The 26,523-nt window shown below is 39.4% G+C and overlaps 1 protein-coding gene across 3 annotated transcripts in view; it reads right to left on the bottom strand.

The window, feature by feature from the left end:
- The window catches only part of daam2 (dishevelled associated activator of morphogenesis 2), a 102,829-nt gene that overhangs the window by 43,651 nt on the left and 32,655 nt on the right, over positions 1–26,523 (bottom strand). For 2 of the 3 annotated variants that reach the window (XM_008399651.2, XM_008399652.2), the window contains exons 2-4: positions 22,046–22,334; positions 11,393–11,482; positions 1,181–1,255 (exon numbers count right to left, since the gene is read on the bottom strand). In XM_008399651.2, the coding sequence (XP_008397873.1) occupies positions 1,181–1,255; positions 11,393–11,482; positions 22,046–22,213 (333 nt within the window). In that variant the 5' untranslated portion in view covers positions 22,214–22,334. Of the gene's footprint in view, positions 1–1,180; positions 1,256–11,392; positions 11,483–22,045; positions 22,335–26,523 lie in introns of those variants that run through there. The other variant, XM_017302527.1, reaches the window with a different exon arrangement.

Genomic DNA, 26,523 nt, shown 5'->3' with positions numbered 1-26,523 from the left:
ACATTGCTCATCTATAAAGTTCCTGCTTACATGTCAGCCTCCTAAAATATCATGTTTTATGACTCCCAAACATTTTTGGAGCCAACATGTCGTCCACATAAGGACTCTGGGGGAGAGGTCAACAGCACAAACTGGTCACTGAATCAAAAAACACAACTTCCCCAGAAAGGCGCATGTTAAACGACAATGAACTCGCCGCAGAAGAGAAATTTGTTATGGTGTCAAGCTGTTTTCACTGGCTGCTATACTGGCTGGAAAATAGTGTATACTGTCATCTTGACTCTGGGTCGCTGACAGTTATGCCCACTTACTGAACTGCTGAGTGTCTAAATGGTCTGTTTGTCATCACAGTGTGTGCATGCGTGTGTGTGTGTGAAGGGGTGGGTGTGTGTGTGTGCGCGTGTGTGAATGCGGGGGTCAAAGAGAAGGAATGTGGTCATGTGAGTGCAATCTGCAGTCAGCAGGGACACGATAAAAAATTCACCCTGAGAGATGTCTGAGAAAGAATGGCTGAGAGAGCAGTGACCTCTTGAGAGGAGAGAGCTTAAATTAAGTGAGGTATTTTAAAAAGAATGTAAAGTTAGGGTAAAACAAAAGTACACCCTAAAATATACTATACTATAATAGACAGTGGTAACATTTTTGGTCCACTTCTTCCCAATGGTTTTTCAGCTCATTTAGACCTTTGTTGAGGTCTGGACTTTGACTGGGCCACCCCTTAATTCTGTTCTCTCACAGCTACTCAAATTTCACTCCTGAACAGTTTAGTCTGAAAATAAGCTCTGGATTAACTAAATTGGGTGACCAGATCCTGTGACAGGCCTACAGTCATCATACCTTCACCACCGTGCTTGACATACGTGGAGACGCGATTGTGTCAATATTTGCTATTTAATTTCCAATAAATTTTATAGTCAGAGATGAAGCTTGTTTAGGGGGTGAAGTAAGGTGTATTGTAATTTTTTAGCAGAAACTGAGCAGGAACTGTGAAGACTAGAAACGGTTTTCAATGTCCCTGTTGCGAATTACATTGTTTTACAAGCCAATGGAGATCAACTCGTTATGTTCTGATACGCAACATTTGAAAGCAGAGTTACTTTGTTTTGAACAGGACTGTATGTGCAAATTTAAATAGGAAAAAACAAAAAAAACAATCGAAACAAAAAGGACAGAAACTTACAGCGGCCATGGAGTTGATGCGATCTATGTAGTAGTCGGGCCAGCTGGTAGCCAGCTTGTTGGGGTCTTCTTGCTCCTAAACACAAAGAAACAGAATTAAGTTTTTGTATGTTACAGTTCAGCCGTGATGAAATAACAGGAAAATAAACAGATCATATTAAAACATTTGTTGTCTCAGCACAGATCACAGTCAGAAGTTTCTATCACAATCAGAACAATGCATACAGTAAGTCATTGTTTGTAAACTCAAGGATTAGCTCATAAGCCGGCTTGTCTTCCGCACTAAAGTAACGAGCCTTGTCAGCTATTAGAGAGGTTTATTAAAAGATGGAAATGAGTAACAGGAAAAGGATTTCATTTTTATTTGTATTTGCTAATCCATGTTTTATTAGCATTTTATTCTTTAACGTGGTGCTGCTTTTCGAGTAATAAACGAAAAGAAGCTAATAAAGACTATAAAATAAAGACTAATATTCCAAAAATTGTGGAAATAGTCACATTAATTCAAGCTAAAAAAAATTTATTTTACCACTTAAAATGTTCCTTCATTTTCCATATTTAAAGCATTTTTCTTTTTTTTTTTATATGATAGAGGAAAATAGCGCTAAATGTTAATCTGCATTTGTCCTTTTTTATATATATAAATAATACATTTCCAACAATTGAGTCCTGCATATGCGATCAGTATCTTTGAATCTACTACTCTTCAGTGAAATCCAGGGACACCAAATATCTTTATAAGTTAAGCAGAAGTTCACCTGTGCTGTTCGGCAAAAACTTCAGAAAACTGGATCAAGCAGCATCACGAGGACAAAGGGAAATTAAGAAGATCAGGGATAAAGCAAAGCTGTAGACAAAACTATTCACATGATTGAATCCAAGTAAAACACATTGAAGTTTATGAGACAAAATGTAAAAACTCTCAAGCAGTATTATTACTCTTACAAAGCACTCAATTCCATAGATCGTATTCCTAATAGGGACATCGAGACTTTGCAAACAAATCTGTGCTTTCTTTAGATGCAGTGAGAAAACTAGAACTGTGACTGATTCCAGCTTTCTAACAAGCTTATTTTCCACTGGCTTTGTCATTTACTGAGTGCTAATACTCTTTTACAGACCACTTGATAAGCTCACATTCCCTTCACACAAAACTATCCAACTTTCAGCTTGCTCCAGCCATCTCTTGGTATTTTTAGTAAAAACCTACCAAGCATCCTTCTAGGGAGACCTGGGTAAAAAATTTGAAAAAGTTTAATTGGTGGGATGTCCATTTAATCATTTCTACTTTAACAATTTTATTTACTCTGAAAGCATGTTTATGCTGTGGCAAGAATCCATTTACTCTGTAATCAAAATTAATGACATGCTGCTTCAATATTTGCAACGTAGCACCACACAGTTAAAGCAAATTAGCCTTTCTGCTGATCAAGTCGGTCAAAGTCCAGAATGAAATTCCACTTAATTGATTTTCCCTCAGACATAACATCCTTTAATTGTCTACATTAAAACGGGAGATTTAAGTTCGGCCATATAATGAGCAACAGAATCAGCAAATCCTCTGATTGTGGAAAAAGGCTCCAGCTTTCCTGGACTCTGTACAAGTTTAGTCAATGTACATTTCAGTCCCTGTAATGACCATTGTTTCTGAGGTCCAGCACTCGGTGCCAGAAAGCTGGTTCAACCCTGAAGGGCTGAAAGGAAACAAAAACAATAAAACTCACTGTGCTGCTAAGCCTGTGTTTTTAAAGCTGGCCCATCTTTCCCAATGCCGACACGCTGAGGACGCGATGCCAGACAGATTCTGATGTTTAGATTAACAATCTAACTGCCCCTCCATGACCCTTTGGCCAAATTACAGCCACCCAAACATTTGTTTTGGCAACTACATGTACAGTATAATTGTCACCACGTTTCAGAACAAATTAAAAAGGATGACAAGGTTTGTTTGAGAGGGTCCTAGTCATATCAGTCGACACATTTCCTTAATTTAGGTCCTTGTAATGGAATATTTAGGTGGTGAAATGGTGCAGAGTCTGTTCTTGTGTGTTGCTGGCTCAATCAAACCACTCTGGAAAGTAATAACAGTTGATGACAGGTATTAAAGTTGTGTGATAAGAACTGAACGGTGTTTGGAACAAATGCAACACGCCAACTTCAGCCTTAGAAGAGTCGATGCATGAATGTGCTCATTATACAACAGACTTTTTCTTTTTTTTGTTCCTTTTGGGGAATTGGCTTCATCCTCACTCTACAGCCTTTCAGCCCGCGGTTATACAAGACTTGTTTCAGTGTGGATGACACTTTATTACCAGCATAAATCAATACCTTCATGATGTATTTTGTGTGACATATTTTTGTGTCTCTTGGACACAGAACTTGTCTTATTACCCCACAGAGTTTATACCCGTTTGAAAAGATAAACATGAAACTATTCACCCATCTGAAAGTGACATTTGGATGAACCAAATCTGTGCTGTTTTGTTTTTTCATCGTTATTTTATTTCTTTTTTTTTTTATGAGGTATGAGCACCAGAAAGGTCCTAGTATGCTTGTTTAGTTTTTTTTTTTTTTTTTTTTTTTCGCTTGGTGTGGTTTGCACACAAATTAGATTTTTCAAATGGACTATAATTTGTAAACAAAGAAACGGGCAACAATCATCGCTCGCATTCAACAGAAGTGATGGGAACGGAACAGAGCACAGACCTGGAAAAAATTAACTTTAAGATTGAGATAAGTTTAATTTTTGTTGTGCACATCTAAGCTGTTATTACAACAGAAATAACATTTTGAATTTCAAGAGCGGCTCATGTAACACTGGTTTCACTATGGATAATTTCTCATTTTCTCAGAAAATGAGAGCTGCAAGATGAATGAGACAAGAAGCTCTGGGAGCCACAGCTGGTAACAGTAAGCAAAAAACTGTAGATGATCAGGTGTGACTTCAGTTCAACCAGATCATGCAGTAGTAGCCTTAATAAGACTGAAGGCCTCATTTTTACCCAGCAATGATGGTAGTAAAATCCAAAAAGACGTACATTTTCTGTCGTATATCTGCTTTCACATCGGAAGCTAATCATAGCACAATTTGTGGAAGTGGACTGAGACCACTGGAAAAACTGGGTCTTAGTCCGGTTGTTTGATCTACGGCAAAATTCGCTTGAGTGTATTCACACCAGCACCAAAGTTCTGGACCAATTGGGGGGAAAGAACTGTTCAGAGTGGTCAAAATGTTAAAATAAGTTTGCCTCTACTTTATTCAAATGTTATAAATTAATCTATAAGAAGCTCATGAAGCCACAACATCATCTATGCCATCAAAAATGTTTTTTTTTCCAAATTAATTGAAGGCACTGCAATCCCAAAAACTTCTGAATTTTAACTTTTAAAGAAGTTCTTCTTCAATATTCTAAAACTTGCTTTAATCCCAAGTGACTGGAAACAGAGCGAGCTTCATCTGGTTTAATGTCAGACAGTGCCTGTAAAAGCCATGCCTTCAGCCGTTTCTAAAAACAGCTGAAGCTGAGAAGTGAAGTGCAGCTGATCTTCCTTCACAAGCAGAAAGTGTTTTTGGTCACGCGTTAGGCTGCAGCAGTTTGGGGTCGACCCCGTCACTCTGCTGCAACAATTACACACCATGACCACACATTCCTTATGTCGGCCGACGTTAAATGTGATTTACAGTGTGCGACACAGCAAAGAAAGACAGGAATCCCCAACAGCATATCAAGTATATATATCTGCAAGGTGTCTCACTTATTACAACCATCTGGTGAGGAAAATATTCCGCCCCCAAAGACCCGAATACCTGGCTAACGCCAACATCCAGGCATATTTCTTTGTCTGTTTGGCAGGCTATTGTGTTTGCAAGGGCACCTGTTGAAAGAAAAGATGAAATTACATACTCCAGCTTCCCCGCTGTCATGTAACAAGCTGTCTTAAACATTCTGAGCCCCCCTCAGAGGTTTCGCTGACAAATAATTGAGCTCACAGCCTGGAAGAATCTGGTGCACATACAGCTTTCAAGTCACAACTTCAGGAGCAACAGGAGGTGAAATTCCAACTACTCAGCTGGTAGCACCGAACAAAAAGGTGCTTTGAAATGTGGAAAGATTTTACAGTTTGCCTCACTGTAGGAAATAGTCTCGCTTTTAGATGATGACCAGCAAGTGAGGAAATTACAAAGAAATAATATAATGCCCCAGACACCTCTAAAGAAGCACATACTCAAACAAATGTTTCTTTACAACTGTTAAGATTTCCAGCTTTGGAAGCCAACCACGCACAATTGGTCGTTCAGTTGTATAAAGGAACAGAAACTCTACATTAACTCTGAGAGATACACTAACATGTCCCAAGAGTGCTCCGGTTTTGCCACGGGATTGGAGTCATGGCCTTAGATTCTGATCCAATGTTCTCAGAGAGGCCCAGAGGGGATTTCAGAGGTAAAGTGAGGACCTTCAGGAAGAGTCTTAAAGTTCTGACAAAATGAAAGAGGAAGAGCAAAGAGAGAAATCAGACAGATATTGTTTTGTTAAGAATAAGCAAAGCCTTTTCTGACAATGATGCCATTTAAATGCTCAGAGTTGTCCAAACACTGCAGCTAACTCTAAAACCCTCAATAGAGCTCCTTAATATTAATAAAGACACGAACAAGAAGCAACATGCACCAAGCGAACCTCCATTAATTCAAAACTTGATGCACCAGTCTGGTTTTTCCTGGAGGAAACAAAAGTTATTTTCTTGGAAATCTGAGCTGATGGTTTTAGTTTTGTTTTTCACGAATCATCATGCATTCAAAGTCGCTTGTGCTGTGGCTGTCTTGACCCAAATGAAGGATGTGCGATATCAGGAAAAACCTACAATGTCACCGCTCAACAATGAAATAACAAAAACCAGTCAAACATAATTTGCTTCACTCTTTTCTTTCTTTATCGTCATGATGATGTCTCCTCTGTGAGCCTTAGCATCTTGGTCACTGAAATCAATATCTGGTGTGGGAGGCAAGGCTAAGCCGAGACAAGCCAAATGGCCAAAGATAAGCGGACATACAGAATTTGAAGGTACTCTACCAAATATTGCATCCAAGCAGTTCTGATATTACATGCACTCATATTGAAGTCTAATCTAAACAGATGACATAGAAAAGTAAACAGCTTAAAGTCTACATTGGGGATAGATTATATAATATGAAACTGTTAATGTCACAGCCCTGTATTTTTAACCTAAATTAGAAAAGACGAGATGAACAAAAGAACTGATTGTGGAATAAATGGTATGGCTCACTAGTACTGTCATTCTCCGACTAAGAAGCACAAACAAAATCTCTGGACTCAAAAGACACTTTTAGGGAAACTGAGAGAAAAGGACAGCAATCATTTTAATGAAATAAGTTACTACTCGTCTTTATAGGAAAAATAAACTATACTCAATTTTGCTATGATATTCAGTTATAAATTAGATTAACTCATCATATTGATTACAAAACAAAGTCAAATGCCTTCCATTCCTAATTAAAGTGAAATGTAAATATTTTTCTAAATTCTTAACACAAAATGTCTCCACAATCACAATATGGTCCCGCCTGTGGATGATGAGGACCACCAACTTTCCAAGGTCACCCTAACAGCTTGGGAACAGACAGGATATTGAATCTCTAAAGATTTTGTTAAGCATAACACTTAGATTTTTCTTTTTTCCTTTTTGTTTTTACAGATAGAAAAAGTTAAAGTTTTTTTTTTTTTTGAAGCAGATTGTTTTGCCACGAATCACAGTGAGTGACAAGATGAAGCCCACATGCTCAATAGTTAGAGACATTATCAGCGACAATTTTCAGTGATTTTCCAGGTTCGGTCCACGCTGTAATAACAGTCAGATTGTGTTATGTAATGCCATTCCTGATCGGTATTTGAGATGTAGGATCAGGGCCGTATGCAGGAAATTGAAAGGAAATTGGGAACATTTTTTAGAACCTCTCTCTCTACAATTTGCACACACACCCACACACACACACACAAAAAAAAATGTGTATTACAACCACATTTATCCAAAAACATTATCTGCCTGTGCTGCCTGACAAAAATATGAGTTCAAATTAGACATTAGGTTTGAAAGTGATGACCCAATAATACACACCGGGTGTGGGAGCGCCTCTTGTTGGTCTGGACAGAAGCAGAATGGAGTCCTGGAACGATTTTATTCTCTTAGATTAGAAGTGACCATAAAGCTACTTCAAAGCCTGCCAGGTTCAGCAGACTGAATGATTCAACACGCATATGGTTGGAAATGGATTTATTGTGGATGAAAAGACCTCAGCATGAGCCTATTAATGGAGCAGTAAATTTGTAATCTGTGTGATGGAAATTAATTGGGAAGCAGTTTGACACAGGGTGATGAAAAGACTCCGATATCAAGATCTAAGGGCATCTGGTGTATAACAAAAATAATTCTACAAGGGTGTGGGCTATTATGAGCAACCCTAAACCTTTGCAGTGCAAGTGTACTCATGTAAACACTAGTTCCAACCTTCGTCCAATGCAACATGCATATGTTTCACATTTCTGACAGACGCACGACAAGACTTTTTTTTCCAACAAACCCACATCCCACCACCTACCTAACTAGCAGGTTACTGTGTCTGTAGATTGCATCTGATGACCCTCTCTAACTATTTCTACTAAATATCAGATTGTCCAGGAACTGCCTGCAGCAATATAACGCCAGTCACTATGGCACCATTTTGATTAAAGGATTAAAACAATTTATAGCCTCATTACATGGGCTTGGCTTAAAATAACTGGAAGAGCAGATAATGAAATTATCTGCTCTTCCAGACAATTCCAGTATAATTTCATCAATTTCAGATAATGAATGAAATTATCTGCTCTTCCAGACAAATAGAAAGTTTGTTTTTAAATTTTGGGAAGCATTTAAGTTTGTCTCTTATGCAACATTGTACACTATGTTTCTGATATCATACAGAAAATGTAATTTTTTAGATATTAAAAACATAGCTTCATATTTTTAGCTGCTTTTCATTGAATTATTTAAGGTTTTAAACCACCCCTAAGGTTTTAGGAACGGGGTTGTAGCTTGGTCAGGGACTCGCTCTGTGATCGTGGCCTGAAAACACAAGTGTGTGTTTGTGTGTCAGTGCAGCGCGACTAATGAAAATCAGGAGACCCTGTTTGGCTTCCAGCAGTGGACCATTATAAAGAGCTATTAGACGTTACATCGTGTTCTCTACCTGCAGGCGACTCTTGATGCAAGTCATGCAAAAACAAGCACGCACCCTCACAGGCACGAATGGGATACTCTCATGTAAAAGCTAAACTGATGCCATTTCTGTATCAACATGAGAGAGGTGTGCAACCATTAATTACAGTGAAACCCTCTGGTTATGGCAGAGATGTGAGATGGTGTGTTGGCTTTGGCAAGACAAATGGTCAATACAGCCATTTACTGTAAATCTTCATTATTTACATGTTTATATTTAATATTTGACGTTTTCCAGTCTCACAATTTGTCACTATTGCTGTAAGTGCTAAAAACTTTTTGCGGTTTAGCCATACAGCAACTTGATTTAGATTAATTAAGCTTTCTAAACGCTAAAGCAAATGATTCATTCACTCCACAGGTTTATGGACCGAAATTAGGTTTGTGTGATTGTGCTCACAAGTTAGAATTACTGACTAATTTATGGTTTAGCTGTTTGCAATCATGTTACAAACCAAACAAACCTTCCCTGTCACAAGATGCTGGAGGAAGTCTGGTTTGGAAACAATTCCCGTGAATGGATATCTGCTCATAAAATCAGCATTGAATAGCTTGGACAAACTAACTGACTAGTTTTTGAGACAAGGAAAGAATTAGCAATGGACTGGAAAATCTTCAGGTGATGAGAATCAGTCAATTTTAAGCTTGATCCGTTTAAATGCCACCAACAACCACAATATTCTGTGTGAAAGTTATTTACTGAGTAAAGATGACTCACAGGTAGTCAATACCGAATAAATGGAATGGATAAATTTAGAGGAAGCACAGAGATGTAAGAAGCTACAATGTGTTGAGACATGTCTATTGTTCACTCAGGCTGCAGGAGAGTGTAAAGAAACAGAAAAGCAAAAAACAAAAAAACAACAACAAAAAAAAAAAAAGATGACAGGAAGGCTGAATGAAGCACAGCAAAGTCACCTTGTTCCTTCTGAGCTTTCAGTGTCCTATTTTAATTCCTCACTCTAATTTTGGACTAAAGTTCAACTAAAATGCTTGATTTGAATTAACAGAAGTTTAGAAAATTACTGGCTAAGTGGATAACTAACACTATAAGCAAGTGCACAAACATTTCTAATCAGGAGATCTGTTGGAATATCTTCGCAGCTCCAACAAAATGCATTTGGAAGGGTTTCTTAAGACATAGATATTTTGATATTGCAAATTAAATTCCTATTTGTGGAGTTCACGAGAATATGCCGAAAGGAAACTGAAATGCGTTAATAGTTTTACAGTAAATGTGTTGTGCAGTTTGCTTGGCAGCGGGATAATGATAGATTTTCTTTGTTCCTACCTCAAAGAATAGTCTTAACTGCAACAACTGGAGCCGTCGCTTCACTGAGGCAAACAAGACAACCAGTGTTCACTTTTAGCAGGACGGTTCGAGGGAAACGTTGCTCCCCATTCAAATTGCTGTCATGTGTTCACTCTGTGCAACATAAAGCTTTACTGTGTGGCGCCCGTATGTGTTGTTTCTGCACAACCTGTATCGCTTAATTTTCCTTTCTGGTGAATGTGCGTTTTAATTTTTCATGCCTGTCTGAGGCTGCGCATGTGAGGGCAACGTTCATATCACCCTGGCTGCACACACATACACAACGCAGATTATTATCTGATATTGCACCCAGTTTTTTTTTTGTTTTGTTTTGTTTTGTTTTGTTTTGCGTCTCTCCCTCTCATTCTTCAGTGCAACGGCTCTCTCCACGAATGAGGGATTTGTTTGGATTTTCCTCCGGCTTTCCGCTGTTCACTGTTACCCTGGTTTAGCTCTTCGTTTTCTGGCCTGGACACAAAAGTTTGCAGAGGAAATGATTTCTGACTGGGAGAGATGGAGGTGGAATGACAAACTAATATATCCTAGCTATGAACCCGGCTTAGACTCACAGAGATCCAAAGTGCCCAGGCTGCTGCCAAAACTTTGTTTCCACTACCTTGTGCTACAGCCCAGACAGTCCTCATAAAAGTCTGTGGTTTGCCTTAGTGAGTTACTCAATAACTGATACAGAAGTTTTATTGAACTGTACTGTGGGTTTGCAGCTGCGAATTCGGCCAAGAATCCAATCCTCTTTGATGAAGCACAGAGCATCCAAAGGCACAGCAGCTTATCATAATGCAATAAAAGTTAGACTGTATTTTTCTTGTGTATTTCTCCTGCTCACACTCCAGTTTCCATCTTCGCCTTGACATCCCTCTAAACATCCCTCAACCCTGCTGCTCCCTTTTGTTTAATATACTGAAACCCATTCCAGGTCGGAACACATGCAGGTGCTCACAAACGTGTGCCAATGCAAGCTCCCCCCCCCCAAAAAAAAACAATGTATGGGTTTACTTATTATTACGAAAGGTTGTCAGAACATACCCCACCAATCCAAGCTAAGCCTTGGAAAGTAGAAACTTTCCAAGAGCAAATAAGCCGAGAGACACAATAGACATTTACGTATGAGCGAGAAGGCTGATAAAGAATTGTCATCGTACTACAAGCATAATGCTTTGGATGTTCAACCACAAACTCGGACCAGAGGTCTTGTGGAGAAACGGATCGAAGACAATTAGGATGTTTTCCTGCAAGGACGAGGGTTGAAGAGAGGGCGAAAGAAAACACTCTCCAGTTCTGATGGTATCATCACAATTCCTTAGCAGTTTCAGTAAAATGCTTGCTCAACAACGACAGCACAAATGGACTTTTCGGTCCTGCCGCAATCCCACCGCAGGTTTCAAAAACAATCGCACCCTAAAACAATACTGCAATACGTGCACATGTTTACGTCAAAGAAGAAATTGGAAGCAGAAATGTGGGCCGTTAGGGGATGCTTTCCCCCGCCCCCTTCACTGAAGGTTGACGTTTGGTTCTAAACTGTGGCTTCAGGCAGCCAGTCAACAGAAGGCCAGCCAGAGGATCAGAGCTGATGTAGGATAAAGTACAAAACACAGGCTAGCTCACCTTCTTCTTGCTGCAGTAGATCTGCCATTTCTTCTCATCGGGCAGCGCAAACATGGCCTCTCTATTCTTGTCGGTCAAGTCCAGTTCATCCTGCAAAAACAATGAGAAAAGTTTAACCCCAACAGCCTGCACAGAGAAATGTGCAGAAAACAATAATTGAGAAAGCTGTGACACAGAGAAAGGACACATTGTAATGTCTACATGGATTAGTCAATTCTGGGTTATAGTCGTTTTACTGCTTTGGCATTTTTTTTACTTTTACAGTTTTCATTGTTCCATACCTGACTTTTTATTAGGTATAAAAAGGGGTTTGGTCTAATCCTGGACATTTTGGATCACGATGCATCTGTTTGTGTCTGCCAGGAGAATACTTTGTACCCGTTTTTACAGCTGACAATATAAAGTAATTTTCTGTTCTGTACTCATAGTCTACTTTTAGGTAAAAGCGGTTAAATGGCACCAGTAAAAAATTGGCTACCAGCACAAGGTCAGTTGTACGGATCCATCCATGTGAATATCTGAGGCTATTGACCCAAATGGCTCACTAGCTATTTTATTAGTTTCAGTTGCTTGTTAATGCTAACTGTCAATTAGCCAATCACACAGCTGCAACTCGACCAATTTAGGCATATACGTAGATGTGGTGAAGAGAACTTCCGAAAGTTAAAAGTGACCCGACTGGAAATAAATAACTTTGAACATGCCATGGTTTTGTTGATATGCTGGGATTCTTATACACAATCTATTGAGCTTACAAAGAATGGCGAGAAAAATCCTAATAAAATCCAGTGTCTTGCCGTGTTAATGTTGGTGGATCATGAGCAGACTGGTTTGAGAAGATAGAAAGCCAACAGTAGCTCAGATAATCACCGTTAACAAACTAAAGGATGCAGAATCATGCAAAAGATGTTGCTAGAGTAGATGGGCAACAGCAGCAGACTTCATCGGATGCCACTCCTTTCATTTAAAATAGGAAACTATAACTTCCATACCAACACCAGAAAAGGGCATCAATTCAGATGGTAAGGTTTACAGGGATGGCATGAAAAAATGAAGCCCAGTATTGCCAGTGTATTTATATATGAAATGGCGACAGAAACTGGCAAGGGTGAAATGACCCAGACTCATTTGGTTTACACAGTGAGCTTTAATGGTCCAGCTGAGAACTGGCTCCGCTCACTACAGAAGAGCGTTTTAAAATTCACGCTGCCGCTTGGCTCAATTCTTCGTGTTGGTACAAGGAGCCCCCTGCACCTTTTGAAATGCATATGAACCTTGGAAATGAGTCCCTGCATGCCAGAGAGGAAAAACAAAGTTTGGAAAACAAAGATGAACAAATCAGACAAGAGAGGAGTCAAATAACAGGCGAACAGAGCGATGTATTAAAGAACAGTAACCTGTGGATGTGGAAACTGATGGGACAAGAAAAAAGCAAGAGAGGAGAAAAAGCTTTGCCAATGAGGATTTGCGCTCAACTCGAGCTAATCTCCTCATAATGGTTTTGCTACCATGACATCAGGCACGGGCAGCGGGCCTCCAAGGAAGCCCAGGATGAAGATGGCCACTGGTGACAGAGGTGGGGGCCCCCTTTATTCCACCCGGAGTTTGTTTTCAACAACTCCGCTGGGCAGGGAAGGCTGAGGGTGCCCAAATTCCAAGAATTTGACACTATGAAGAATGACATCATCCCTGGCCCGTTTCTTTCAATGGGATAACCAGCAGAAGCATTGCTGTGGCTTTTGGTGGAGAGGGAAAATATCTGAGGGGTGTGAATTTAAAATGGGATATAAAACAGACAGAAACCACAAAGAAGCTGTAGAATCCTAGAGTATTTTTCATTTTAACAGCAGGACTTCAGAGACTCCCACCAAGCTTAAAACAATGTAAGATCAAGGGCAAACCTTGCCATTATGTGGCAGCTGAATATTAAATCGCTGTCTCAGTGTCCTTTAGTGTCAACAGATTTCGTTGGTGAGCACAGGCCTCTCTCCCCATACTCGGCTCTTCTCTGGCCCGTTGCCTGGTCGCAGGGTCAAAGCCCCGCTGTCAGATTTGCTGCTCTTTGGAAGAGCTAAATTCTTTGAGCCGGTGAGAATCTGTGAGAATGAGACCCCTGGATGTGGACCAGATGGTGGTTAAGCCAGCATCTTATCCCTATGCAGCTTGTGTTCTCCTTCCTGCTACTACTAAGGCCTCTCCTTTCTGAGGTTTTTACATGGTGGGACCAATGTGAAAGATGAATACTGAGAAACTTAAACAGCAAGAACCTTACAACCTTCTGTGTCAAAGACATCCCAGAGAATATGAAACATTTCAATGGAATTTAAAACAAGGGATCATCTGCATATACAGTGCTGTAATTTCCAAACTTTTAGATTAAAAGCTGTTAAGATGTTGAAAACAACAGTGCTGCCACTTTTTCAAATCCGTCGCACATCTGTCATTGTTATTATTCATTAAATGTTACCTATATTTTAAATGTAATTATAATTTCCTTGAATACTTTTAATAACCCATAAATACAGGCTTCTGCTTTGCATTTAAATCTTTCCATTAAAAAGAAGCTCAGACAGAAAAACTACACCCCAAATTTGGTTTTAATGTAGATTTAGATGGTAAAAAGCATCAAATTTCATTCAAGGACGTCTTTGTTCTGTTTTAAATAAATTGGTGATTGCCTGCTTTTCAAATAACAGTAGGCCATGTCAATTACATTTCAACTCTCCCCTCTCCTCCCTCTCTCCAGGTACTTCGCAGTGGGAAATGAGGCAAAGCCCTCATTTTTTCCACGACATTTATTTCAGAACTCTGGCTAGACACCGAGCTCCAATTTTATTCTGGTGATGCCATGATCTGTGAAAAAATACCATTGTACAAAAAGAGCCCTCTGATGCAAAGGAAAATCCAAGTAGGATAGCTGAACGTCACTATAACTAAAGGTAGGTGGGAACTCCAGAAGGCTAAATGGTGAAACTAAAGCAAAAAGAGCTTCAAATAAGTATTATGTTAAGTGTGTGCATAGTTCTGCAGTCCACTACTTACCTCTACTAAATTTATTTATTTTTCAGCTGAAACAGGCAGGATAAATGTCTCATTATGTCTAATTTCATTGATGAAATGACTTATCAATATTGGATTTGTTTTGCATTCTACCAGGAATGAGAGCACTTTTTGACATCCGCCCCATTAATAATTTGCAGTGTACTGCATTAAATGTCTTAGACAAACTGCATACGACAAGGAAATCTAGAATTACTTATATAGGTATATAGAAGGTATCAAGAAAAAAAAAAAATGACAGCAATGGAAAAAAAAAAAGTGTGGCAAGGTACTATTAAGATACACAAAATTTGTAATTTACTTATCGTCAGATTGAAACATTCCAAGTCAGCATTCACAACAGAAAAATAAGAAAACATTAAGTTATGGATGATGACTTGGGGATAATGTTCTCGTCATTGCAGCTGGAGTACTTCTCTTTTTCCAGTTATGTAACATTGCTCGGTTTTCCTCCACTTCCATCTTGCCTCCCACCTTTCAAACAGTTTTCAATATCACATCTACATCACGTGGAGCGCCTCGTGACCCAAGCAGCACCCCAGAAAACAGGTAATTCCTTCACTCTTCCAAAACAAAACCCAAGACTTTTCTCTTTGTAGCGGCATACCTCCCTCAACGTGCCTCCTTCCTACGCCAGCACGTTTCAGTTGGGAAATCACATAAAGCAAAGATAATATTGTTACACCTGCTGCTTGAGAAGGGGGAAAGTACATACCTCCAAATCCTTTCATATTTCATGCAGAGCTGCCAGCTGAATAATGTTACACTATTCTTAAAGGTTATCAAGGTGAGATCTGATCGTCATGTTTGCTGCAGATAAATCTCTTCTGTCACTTAATTTCCGGCTTCTAAATTTTTGTGGGCTTCTCGGTTTAGCCAATTTAATTCAAAAGATATGACAGAGTTGCAATGCGGCAAGTTTCAAAATCTAAACAGCATTAGTCAAATTTAGTCTTTGGTACACTTACAAAGGCAAAAGAAAGCTGTAGCATTGCTCCAAAATAGAAATAAAGACCCATTCTGTAAACAGTCTTAAATAGTGACTGGTGAGGCCTAAGAACCATGGTTAGGGACGTTTATATTAAAACTCCAAATATAAAAAAAAGCTGAAAATCTGGCAGATTTTATTACTAAATTAAAGTCTGTCATCATTGGGGCTTTCAGTAGAACAATAATAGACAATATATGGCCAAATCCATCACTTTTTCCATCACCATCTCAGTCTGTAGACCTAAATCCTAAATTACACCCATGTGGGGTGAGTTGAAGAACAGAAAGTATAAAAAAAAGACCTCTCTTTATGACCTCATATTAGATCGTCCAACGATCCATCTCTTAGATTTTTGAGGATTTTCTTCTCCAAATTAAAACAGACGTTGCAATTTCTACATTTGTCAAAAACAATTTCAACATGTTTATTTACACGTCTTTGCTAGGGGTGTGCAAGGTTTTGTTTGAAGAGAAGCAGAATGACGTGAAATGAACCATTGGGTAAAAAGTCATAGTTAGTGGAAAAACATTTTTTAAAAAATGAAGAAAATCTATCTTAATTAAACAGCAAATTCACAGGAGAACACACTTGGGTACAACAACACACTTGGATAGGACAGAAAGGCGACAGAAAAAACATGTAAACACATTTGATAAAAGATTGGTTTGCATGTAAAACATTGGAAGTTGCATGTAGGCTTAAGATGGAAGCTGATATCTAGACACAGATCCTGAGGAATGAAGAATCGGAGCGAGAGTTGGTGTGAGCCTTTGCAGTGGGAGTGTCTTTGTGGACTGGAAATACTTGTGGCTTTACATACATGGGAAATGTGACATCTTCTCTCATGCATTCATGTCTATGAAGTGGCATTTCCAGGGTGGACCCAAATATCTTTACCTCCTGTTAGGTCCAGCAACATAAGCCGGGAGAACAGACTCATGAGCTGTACAGGTTATCCTGCATGAGCGAGTCAGGAGAAAGCAGGCAGGAAGTCATATTAGACCTCCAGGGAGACTACAGGAAGTCGGAGTGGTCATTATTGACCCAAACAAGATACAGTGAGTTTGCTCACGTTTCATTTACTAGACTTTGTATAATATCACCTTGATTTTTTATTTTTTTTTAAAGAGATCACAACGACAATCAAAAAAGCTCAAAGATTGACTTTAAGTGAATAGAGAAATTCAAAATCACCATACTACCACTGGTTTTTTGACTCCGTTAATAAAGGCTCAGTCACATTTTGTTCTGAAGCATTTATACGAGTCATAGCCGCTCCGATGCTTCAGACAGTAGCAACTTCTAGCAGACAGCTCTCGCGTAAACAAGCTTTGGCCACATTCATGACGGGGCTGACTCAGGACAGTGAGGACTGGCTTTGCAGCAGTTTAGGAAGAGAACGTTAAAAAAAATTAGAATCGCAAGAGAAGGAAGGGAGGGAAACGGAAAGGAACGATGGGTGCATCCCTGGGTGTGTACGGGGAAGGAAACTCACTCCCATTGCCCAGGGGGAGGAGAACATTTCCATTCCCTGCCGTTATGCAACGGATTCGATTTGTGTCCGGCTCGAAAGTCACACAGCATGGAACACTGGGAACAGATTTATGTTTCAAAACGTTTCAAAGGTTTTCCTGGCATTTCAGATTAGAAATGGTAATTCTACCATCACTGCCGTCAGGACTACATTTTCCATTTTTCTTATGAGAAAACACAGAAGAGTGGACACTGCCGAAGGTCACCGCTCAACGATACAGTAAATGGTTACGCATCTGGACCACAGCTGGACCGCTACAGAACAGTTGGATTAAAGTTGTCCTAAATTATGACAGAGAGCAAAGGGAAGACGAAAACAGACGGAGAGAAAAAGAGGGCAGAGAGCAAAGCAGAGCGAACATTAATCTCGTGTCTGTGAGTATTGTACAATCCAGATGTTGGCCTAGTAGAGTCGATTCAATTTGGCAGATACGCTGTGCGCTACATCCTCGCAACAAATCATCACAGGTGGACACAACGCATGTTTGTTCATTCCTATATTTTGAAAATGTGGGACATAATATATGAGCATCATAAAAAAAATCATAGAAATGGGAAATTTATCCTTTACATCTTTATAAACGTCTCCGCAGATTGCTCCCATATGCCACTTTTCCCCACAGTAAACACTCATTGTTATCAGCTTGGACGCGTAAATGCCAGCGTAGTTGTCCCTGAACAACCTCACACTTGGCTTCTCTTTGTAGAAACAAAAGGTTCATTTTGGTTTACTGAGCTGCCACCAATGAGAAATGAACCAAAGGACCGGACCTACTCAGGCAAACCCACTTTAAATGATCAAACCACGAGAGCAATTGCTCATTTGATGATAAAAGGTATTAGGAGGGAATGGTCCTGACAAACAAAAATAAAGCTGTTGATGTTTTTTGGTGTGCCGCCAGACTTCACACATGGCCAATATATCAACTATGCATGCAAGCCTAGAAGTTCTTGGGGCGGAGGGGGTAGGGGGGGGGGAGCTTAAAAGTGCACTGTGATCCAAAGAGCAGACCTACAACACATGCAGCTGCTGCCAGATGCAAAATGTATAGTTAAACTGAAGTGATGCTTACACTGTGACGATCAGCAGCGATTGTTTCCAGATTCGCACTGGGCTTTTATTTGGGTTTATGACAAACTCAGTGGCAGGTTTACTATTAACACTTTCTCCAGGCTGAGCTGTGCATCTGACAGAACAGACTTCAGTGTTTACACAAGAGAACCAAGAATGGAAAACCACACATGCTTGTCTTGTTACAGTAGTTTCTTGATCTACAGGCCGAGGACTATATGTCATGTCAATTTTTGCTTCACGCCCACAGGTCATACAGGTGCATTTTGCAAAACACAAAAGAGACACGGTTGCTTAATGGTTTGAGATCTTTGCAGGACAGAGTCATCCCTCTGTAGATAACCTCACATAAAAAAAGCAATCAAAGGAAAAAAAAAAAAGATGCCACTTGACAATACGATGGAATTCATGGCATCACAAAAACCAAAGGTTTTGAATCACTTCCCTTTACACACATGAACTTTAATTAAATGTAATAATCTGGTGCAACTCTTTGGAGCTAGCTTCAACTCTCCTGCTTTCACAAGTTTGTGAGAACAGCTACAAGGTGGCCTGGATCAGTCTCCCCTATAACTCATCCTAGCAGACAGATTTGTGTGGAGTTTTGTCATCTCTACACAAAAGTCATTTATGCATGCCCTTATGGATTTTGCTTTATGGCTTGAATTTTTAGAACAAGCCATTCCGGTGCAAATGTTTGCAGAAGCAGCATGCATGCCAAGGTGCTTGACTTTATTCCCCTGTGGCGAAGAAACTAACTGGACTCTATACTGGACAGAATAACGTAAATGTGGTGAATGCTACACAGTTAAACATGGTTTCTATTCCCCAATAAGTAAAAGGCATTTACCTTTGGTTTAAGATTAAACAAAAAAGGGATAAAAAGTTGCAGATTTAAATTTTCTTTCATAAATCCCCCCTATTTCCTCCCCAGCCCCACTCCACAAATACAGTGGTTGCTGACTGTGCAGCGTGTCACCTACTGACACAGTAAAAAGAGACCCCATTATGCATATGAGACGTGTAGGTGGTTTACTTTTTTCACTTGGCCCAGATCTGTCAATCCCATTTCAAAAAGTCCACCGAGTCTTGTTCCCCTAGTCAGGAAACACTTTCAAAACAATAATCCCCCGTCTCCCGTTTCCATGGAAACTCACTATGTTATGTATTATTTCTCTGTCCTTCCTGCCCTTCTCTTCCCGACATCCGCTCGAGCTCTCTGCTTAAGTTACAAACAGGGAACCCAGGATGGCTGTCTCCAGGAGGTCTGGTTGAACCAGTGTTTGGATGACTTGTCAAAACTGTGTCACGTTGTCTGCTGCCTCATCGGTGAAACAGACATCGAGAGGCCAGGTGCCCTTGGTTTCAGAAAATATGTTCATGCATAGGTCATGGAAAAAGAAGACATGAATTAAGTTGACAGGCACTGGGCGATCGACCTACAGGAAATTCCTTTTATCTTTTCAAACTTTATAGCAAGAGAGGATCGTAGCCTGCATGTATGGAAAGCTGTTTCGTTTTTTTTTCTTTCCTCCAATAAAAGCAGATGTTTTCAGTGTTTTCTTGGTTGGGAAAGAAAAATCCAGGAGTTTTATAAATCGGTGGCAAATAATTTTGGCTTTCTTCCGCCTCACTTAGGCATCTGTTTTGCTTTCATCTTAATTTTACCCCAGAAGAAGCCGCGGATCGTTCAGTCCTCTTAACCACGAGGATTGCTGCTGTGATTTGGCTAAATGCTCCCATATGACGAGCAGGCAGGAAAAACTCAAAACAGTCTCTGATTGTTTTATTATATTCTTTTTATTAAAGTCAAAGCAGAATTGATGCAAAAGTATCTCTGCAAAGCCTTGACTTGTATCACACATGTGAACTGTTGTTTTACATGTTCAGAGAGGCCAGACGGTCTTTCACTTTATGTAAAAGAAGAAAAAAAAAAAAATCAACAGACACAAATGATGGTATAATTATTGCAACCTCATTACTACATTTTGTTCAATCTTGACAATAAATATCTTGAGCTACTGTTGTTTAATGGTTTACACGTTCCAAGTGCATACCAGAAGGCCTACAATGCAAACCTGTTGTCCGTCTTGTCAGTTAGCTAAAAAGAAAAAATCCACTTTTTTCAATATTTCCTGAATTTAAATCCACAGCGAAGGGACACATCCTGCAGACAGACTTTTAGTTTTCTCTGAGAAGTTAGACATGCCACAGGCTGCCCTGCAGGCACACCATTAGACATAATGTTGGGAGGGATAGCATAAAGCAGGAAATCCGAGGCCAAAGGGAAGCGAGAAGGGTGCTACGATGAAATCAGACAAGACTGACAGCGAGAGCATGACACAGGAAGTGAGCAAACGGACAAACACAGCACAGCCCTGTTCTTCCATGGCAGCTGAAACTCACTTCAGAGCTCTCCATTCTGACAGCTGTGCCCTGATCTCTCTCCACTGCCTGGGCACATGTCGGCACAACGATCCCCATCTGGCACTGGTGCAAACGCCAAGCTTCTGCCAGTAAGCGTGATCTGTGCACGAGACGTGCACTGTGTTCGTCTGAGTTTGATGATGGGGGTTGGGTCATGGCCTCAGCCAACCATCAAGACAACTTCCGCAAGACTCAAGCATTTTAATTCTTGCCTCTAATCCTATTTGTTCAGGATAATGAGCAACACGCAAACTATCGGGCTGCAAGCCAAGAAGGAAAACAGTAAGAAGAGTCTTGTTCTACTTTTAGTGAAAGGCATGTCACGCATTATGCTTCAACGCAGGTTAATTTGTTTCGATGATTCAATTCAAAACTTTAAATTCATAATGACATGAAGTCATAACACACAGTTATGTATTCCGGGTGTTTGTTTCTGTTAATTATGATGATTGGGTTGTCTGAATGCTGAAAGATTACACACGACCGCTACAAGTGGGCTGTAGTTTGCAACAGTTATGTAATTTCAATATTATGAATAACAAAATTATGGGTAAAGCTGCAGACTTAACAGTTGCCCAGCCAAACATCACTGACAATGTAGAGCAAAATTTTAAGTATATTAATGGAAAGTTGAGAGGAAAAAAAAAGTTGCACACGCAACTGAATTAACTCCTTAACTTAATTTCTTTTATTTAACTTTTGTTTTACCAGGATTAAAAAAAAGAAACAAAACTTGAGATTAAATGTCTGACCTTCAAGAGCCACCACACTACATGGGCTCCAATTTTCACATTCCTTGCATTAATCATCTCCTTAACCAGAGACTCCATTAAAATCATTTTATCTGGGTCAATGTGAAAAACTAGTGGACTGTTGTTCAGTAGTAAATGTATATGAAATAAAAGTGTTTTCAGATGAAAATTAATTTTGCATTTCATTCAGAAAATAAGGTCACAGAGTCTGAAGAAGCACCGTTTCCAAGTTGCTTCTCAAGCAGAGAGACATTTCTACAGTCGGTGGTGATTTGGGGAGCCTGTTCATCTGCGGCAGAATGAGGCTATTAAAGAAACTTGGTCCACAGTGTTTCATCAAGTCCAAAGTCAACACAGCCATCCTCTACCAGGAAATTTTAGAGCAGTTCACGCTTCCTTCTGTTAAAAAGTCTCGTGAAGATGCTCCTTTCATTTTCTCCTTTCAACTAAGATACGTGAATACAATACTCAATCAACAAATATAGTCTTGTTCCTTGTCAGAATAATCTTTCTGTGTTAAAAAATCATTTCATTGGTCCTGTGTGATCTAATTTCATGAGAAATTGATGACCACAAAGTTCTGTGTGCAATGAATGTATGTTTAGTTGCTGTTATGAGTAAAGTTGTCGATGTGATGCAAATGAATATTCAACCTAGTAAAATGAATTCAGAAAAAAATCCAAACTAAGAATTTTGTATAAATCTGTACATGAACTGTGCAAAAAGAATTAGAGCAAAATAAAAGAAAATGGCATATGTGGTGTCAAACACCAGAACTTTTTTTTCCATCAGAGACAAACGTTTTCATTTTTACTCACCACCAGTTCAGAAAAGCGGGCATGCAGCTCCTCTGCAGGTGGCATGGGGGAGCTGAACTCCAGCAGCTGTAGCGGCACGGTGTCCTTAAGGTTGATCTCCGGTGGCTCACTGCTTCCAAAGCAGCACAGGAAGCCCAGGCCCGCCCGTGTCCTCTTCCTGGGAGGCATAGTGGCTACGGTGGCGAAGCTGGCAGTGGTGGTGCTGAACCAGGAAGGTAAAGGACGGGGCCAAGGGACAAGGGAGGGGGGAGTGGAAAGGATGACGAGACTGCTATCTGGGGGGCATGATCTGGAAAAGAACGAAGAAAAACGGAGAGGATTAGAGATACTGACAATCCCAGATGGCCAATGTCATCTGTATTTACTGAATACATTCTTGGTTAATGAAGATTTAAGCTGTTTGGTCTGTGTTTTTTTTTCTCTCGGGAATCTTTATTTATTTATTTATTTTGTATTTCAGAGACTGAGAGGCGATCCCCATTTCCAGCAGCCTGATATTGTTTGGAAAAAACACGCGAGCAACCTACACCACATCCAAACAAACATCACTAAGCCACCTGCAGAAACTGCGTCAAGGGAAAAAAAAAAAATCCAAGCAAGAAGTGGCTTTTACAAGCCAGGGTGGGGATTTTGTTGCTGGCTAACCAAAAAAGGCACTTTGAAATGCAGGAATCGGCACAACATTATCATTTTGTCAGTGGTTGCAACTTTACCACAGCAAAGAAATCTCTTGTTTAAGAGGTACAATGTTGGATCTGCAGCGGACACATGACTCTACTGCATGAGCAAAGATGTGCCACAGTGCTTTGAATAGAGCATTGGTGGTTCCTGCTTAATACATTCTAGTCTTTTCAGTATAGAAAGCAAAAATATCGTGACCAATCTCTGCTGAGAAGTTACCTCAGCTCTTCTTTATGCATCAGTTTACCACATTTGTGAATGAATGGACCACACTTATGTTATGCAAATATCTCAAGCGTGCAAATCCAGTATGAGTACTTGACCGAGAAATCAATTTTGAAGCAACAGAATGTTAATGGAATCTTAAAGCTTGCACCACATTTAAAATATAAAATGTCTATAAATGTTACGGGCTCTCTCTTAATATTTTTACGTAACCTTTAAGGAACCAAGTACGTCCTGAAACCGTGCACCCATGTTTAATGAGGCAGTCAAATTTTATAACTTCAGTATCCACAAAAAGCGAGCCCAATATGCTGTATCCTGACTGAGCATGAATCTCTACCATCTCTTGCTCAGTGTAGGGCTTTTTACTGAGCTGTCTAAAATTAGCAGCATGGTAAATTCTTTATGAACGTTCTAGGCCCTCAACAGGAACATGAGAAGAAAGAGAAAAAGGAAGATAAAACCCCACCACATTTCCATTTTTCCTTTTTACTGCTCGTTTTGACCAACTCTTTCAGTCTCCAATCTGGAGCTGTGAACCCACATTCAGCTTTCATCTTGTTGCCGTTTCCGTGACATGCTCATCATTGTTATGGACCCGCTCAAAGACCGAGCTGACGGTAAAAATGCTTCTACCATAAATAAAACGTTTAATTCACTTATAAACATATGCGGTCTATAGAAAACTTGGAAGCAACCATGGTAACTTTATTCTTACGCTCATAAAAGTGACCAGTTTTAATTCTTGAAAATTACACATAAAATCCATACATTTCTGATATAACATATACTATTATATTTTGATCAATTATAAAAGTAAAAATAAAAAAAATCAGATGATAGTTTAAGACAGAAAAAAACCAAACATCTTTTGTAGAACTAGTGGCCTTTATTGACAGACACTAAACAGGAAATTGTCAGACTGAGAAGTGTGGAAGATGTACATCAAATTCCCCAAATCAGGAATAAAACCGTGGACTGGTTTGTTTCAGAACAATAGCTTCTGTGAATGTGATGCCAGTCTTACATTTACACCACAAGCCAAAGGTTTTAAGATATCAGTAGTTATCAGAGACTCCAGTCTCTTCATAGTTTTTTCTATTATATTTTACAATTTTTCTAAAACAGCACCAAAAGAAACATGTAATTTATTTAATTAGGAAAACGAATGCAGTTTGGGAAGAGGTACAAAAGCATCAAAATAATAATTACATCACTCCTAAAAAGATTCTTAAAGCAGAGCAGCCAAATGTACAACGGGTGTAGCTGGGGTTTGAATATTTTACATTTTCATTATTTCATTTTTTCATGCTTACAAGTATTGTTTATAATGTTTAGTATCAATGTAAATGATTAACTTGCATTATTTTTATTCAGTAACATTTTAATGAATTCTTATGTTTCACTGTTTTTATTCCCGTTTTCCAAAGTGCTTTTTTTTATTTCCATTTGTGGTGTGCATCCATAACAGCCTCGCTCTGCCCTCCTCTTTCCCGTCATCACAATGCCCCCACCTCTCCCTGTGAGCGTTAGCATGTGGGTCATTAAAGTTAATATTGTGTGGGCAACAAGGTCAGTGAGATTCCCTCCAGCTGGAAAAATTATATTTGGCATGAGATGGATGTCACTTTACATCTACAGTAGCAGCAGCCAACCAAATCTTCCTTCAGAGCGGTCCTTTTCATTTCTATGATTGCAAACAACAATCTCACGATGCTGATTGTGATTTCATATATTATGCAGCTCCACGCGTTGGAGGTTTATTTAAGTTATTCATTTAATTCTGACAACTCAAAACATCAAGGCTTTTTTCTGGATGTCTTTTTGTCTTCTTTTTTTTTTGTTTTACAATTTCTTCTCCAATATATTAACGCAGTTTAATATGTGGTAAATTTAACCTTGTAGCCTATTGCCAGTTTTCACAAGCACCTGAGATCGCAAAGGTAGCTGTTGATTTAAGACGGTCGAGTTGCTCTTTGAAATCCTGCAATCTATAAACCGGCATAACAACTACTTCAATGAAAAAGCCCTGTGCAAACTCTTAGCTGTAATATCATCACTGCTCCTGAAGCGGTAGTTGCTAGAAGATAAATAAATAAAAATCTGAAAATAAAAGCTCACAATGTAAGTATCCAAACAACTAATTGTATAGCATTAATTATGGTAATTAACTAAAATTATGTCAGAAAGGCAATGTGTACCCCTACTTCAACCCCTAACAGGAATAGCAGTTAAATTATGCATTACATATTACGCACAGATACACATTTTGGTAAAATAATAAAAAAAATAAACTGTTAAGTTTGATAACTTTGACTTAGCAGCAGTAAGTTTTTATAGTGGCAAACAATGTTTTCTTGCTGTAAACAGTCAGTGGAGATTATTAAATCCCTTCAGCGTAACACACAGCCTAACCCTCCTGTCCTCTGTCTCTTAGTGTCTGTTTTTATCTTCTCTCTCCCACCAGAATCCACGTGCAGGCAGTCCTCACTCAGCACCAGTCCAATTGGCCTGATTCCAGCTCAGAGGAAGCGGGCCCGGGACTCCAAACACACACACAGCATACATTATATAGAGTCAGAATTATATACAGTTAGAAATTTAAGAACCGGCTGTTTATGTAACCTTCATCTGCATGCAATGTCACTCCAGATTGACCGTGTCCACTGCCATCTGACCATCTCTGGGCTTCTCATTTCCCCCCTCTCTATCGTCTTCCATTATTCCTCTGTTTCAGGCTAAATCAGAGTGACAGTTCCCTGCAACAACCCTCCCACTGATGGTAACATCTGTCATTTTTCCTTGCCACTGCTTACCATTCACTTATTCCATCTTTAATCCTCCTCCTTCTGTTTCCTGTCTGTTACCGAATCCTCAGCTCTGGGCTACTGTGTTTTATTCTGGAAGTGGTTTTGTACAAATACACTTACTGTTATTTTGTGGGACTGATATGCTGATAGGTCCTATTTATGGGCATAGTTTGCTTACTTTCATTTAACATATCCACTCTAAAAATCAAAAATAATTAGTGCACTTTTGCTTTTAAGGACACCAAGTCCATCACAATTTGAGGTTTGTTTAAGGCACAGATAAAACCAAAAGTTAAATGAATCACACAACCAAGTGTTTTCACAAAGTGATCAATTCAGACATCACCTGATTTTAGTCGTTCCACCGCCTCTATTAACTTCCATCTTCCCTACAGCTACTATTTAAAAAGGAGTGCCTCAAGGTTGTGCTATGGGATCCATTATTTACCATTGACATGCAAATCTCTTGTTAAATTAACTTCCAATAACGCAAATAGAGGTCCCTTTTTGTCCATCCTATAAAATAGACATGTCAAATGTTGGTCCTGAAGAGACCTATTATTGAATTGCTAATTAGATTGAATCATCTTCATTTATTACTACTCCTACAATGGCCGTGCACCTGTTTACAGAGTTTTTTTTTTACATGGACTGCAAAATTGGTCACCTTGCGCAATAAATAAGTGAATATTTAAAAACACAATAACAAACAGGGCACCAACAATTTAAGGTTTGACACTACAATATTGGCTCATACTGGAC

This window comes from Poecilia reticulata, linkage group LG22, assembly GCF_000633615.1.
Source record: "Poecilia reticulata strain Guanapo linkage group LG22, Guppy_female_1.0+MT, whole genome shotgun sequence".
Taxonomy (NCBI): Eukaryota; Metazoa; Chordata; class Actinopteri; order Cyprinodontiformes; family Poeciliidae; genus Poecilia; species Poecilia reticulata.
Note: the sequence above shows the minus strand (reverse complement) of the source record. Positions and strands in the feature narration are given on the sequence as shown.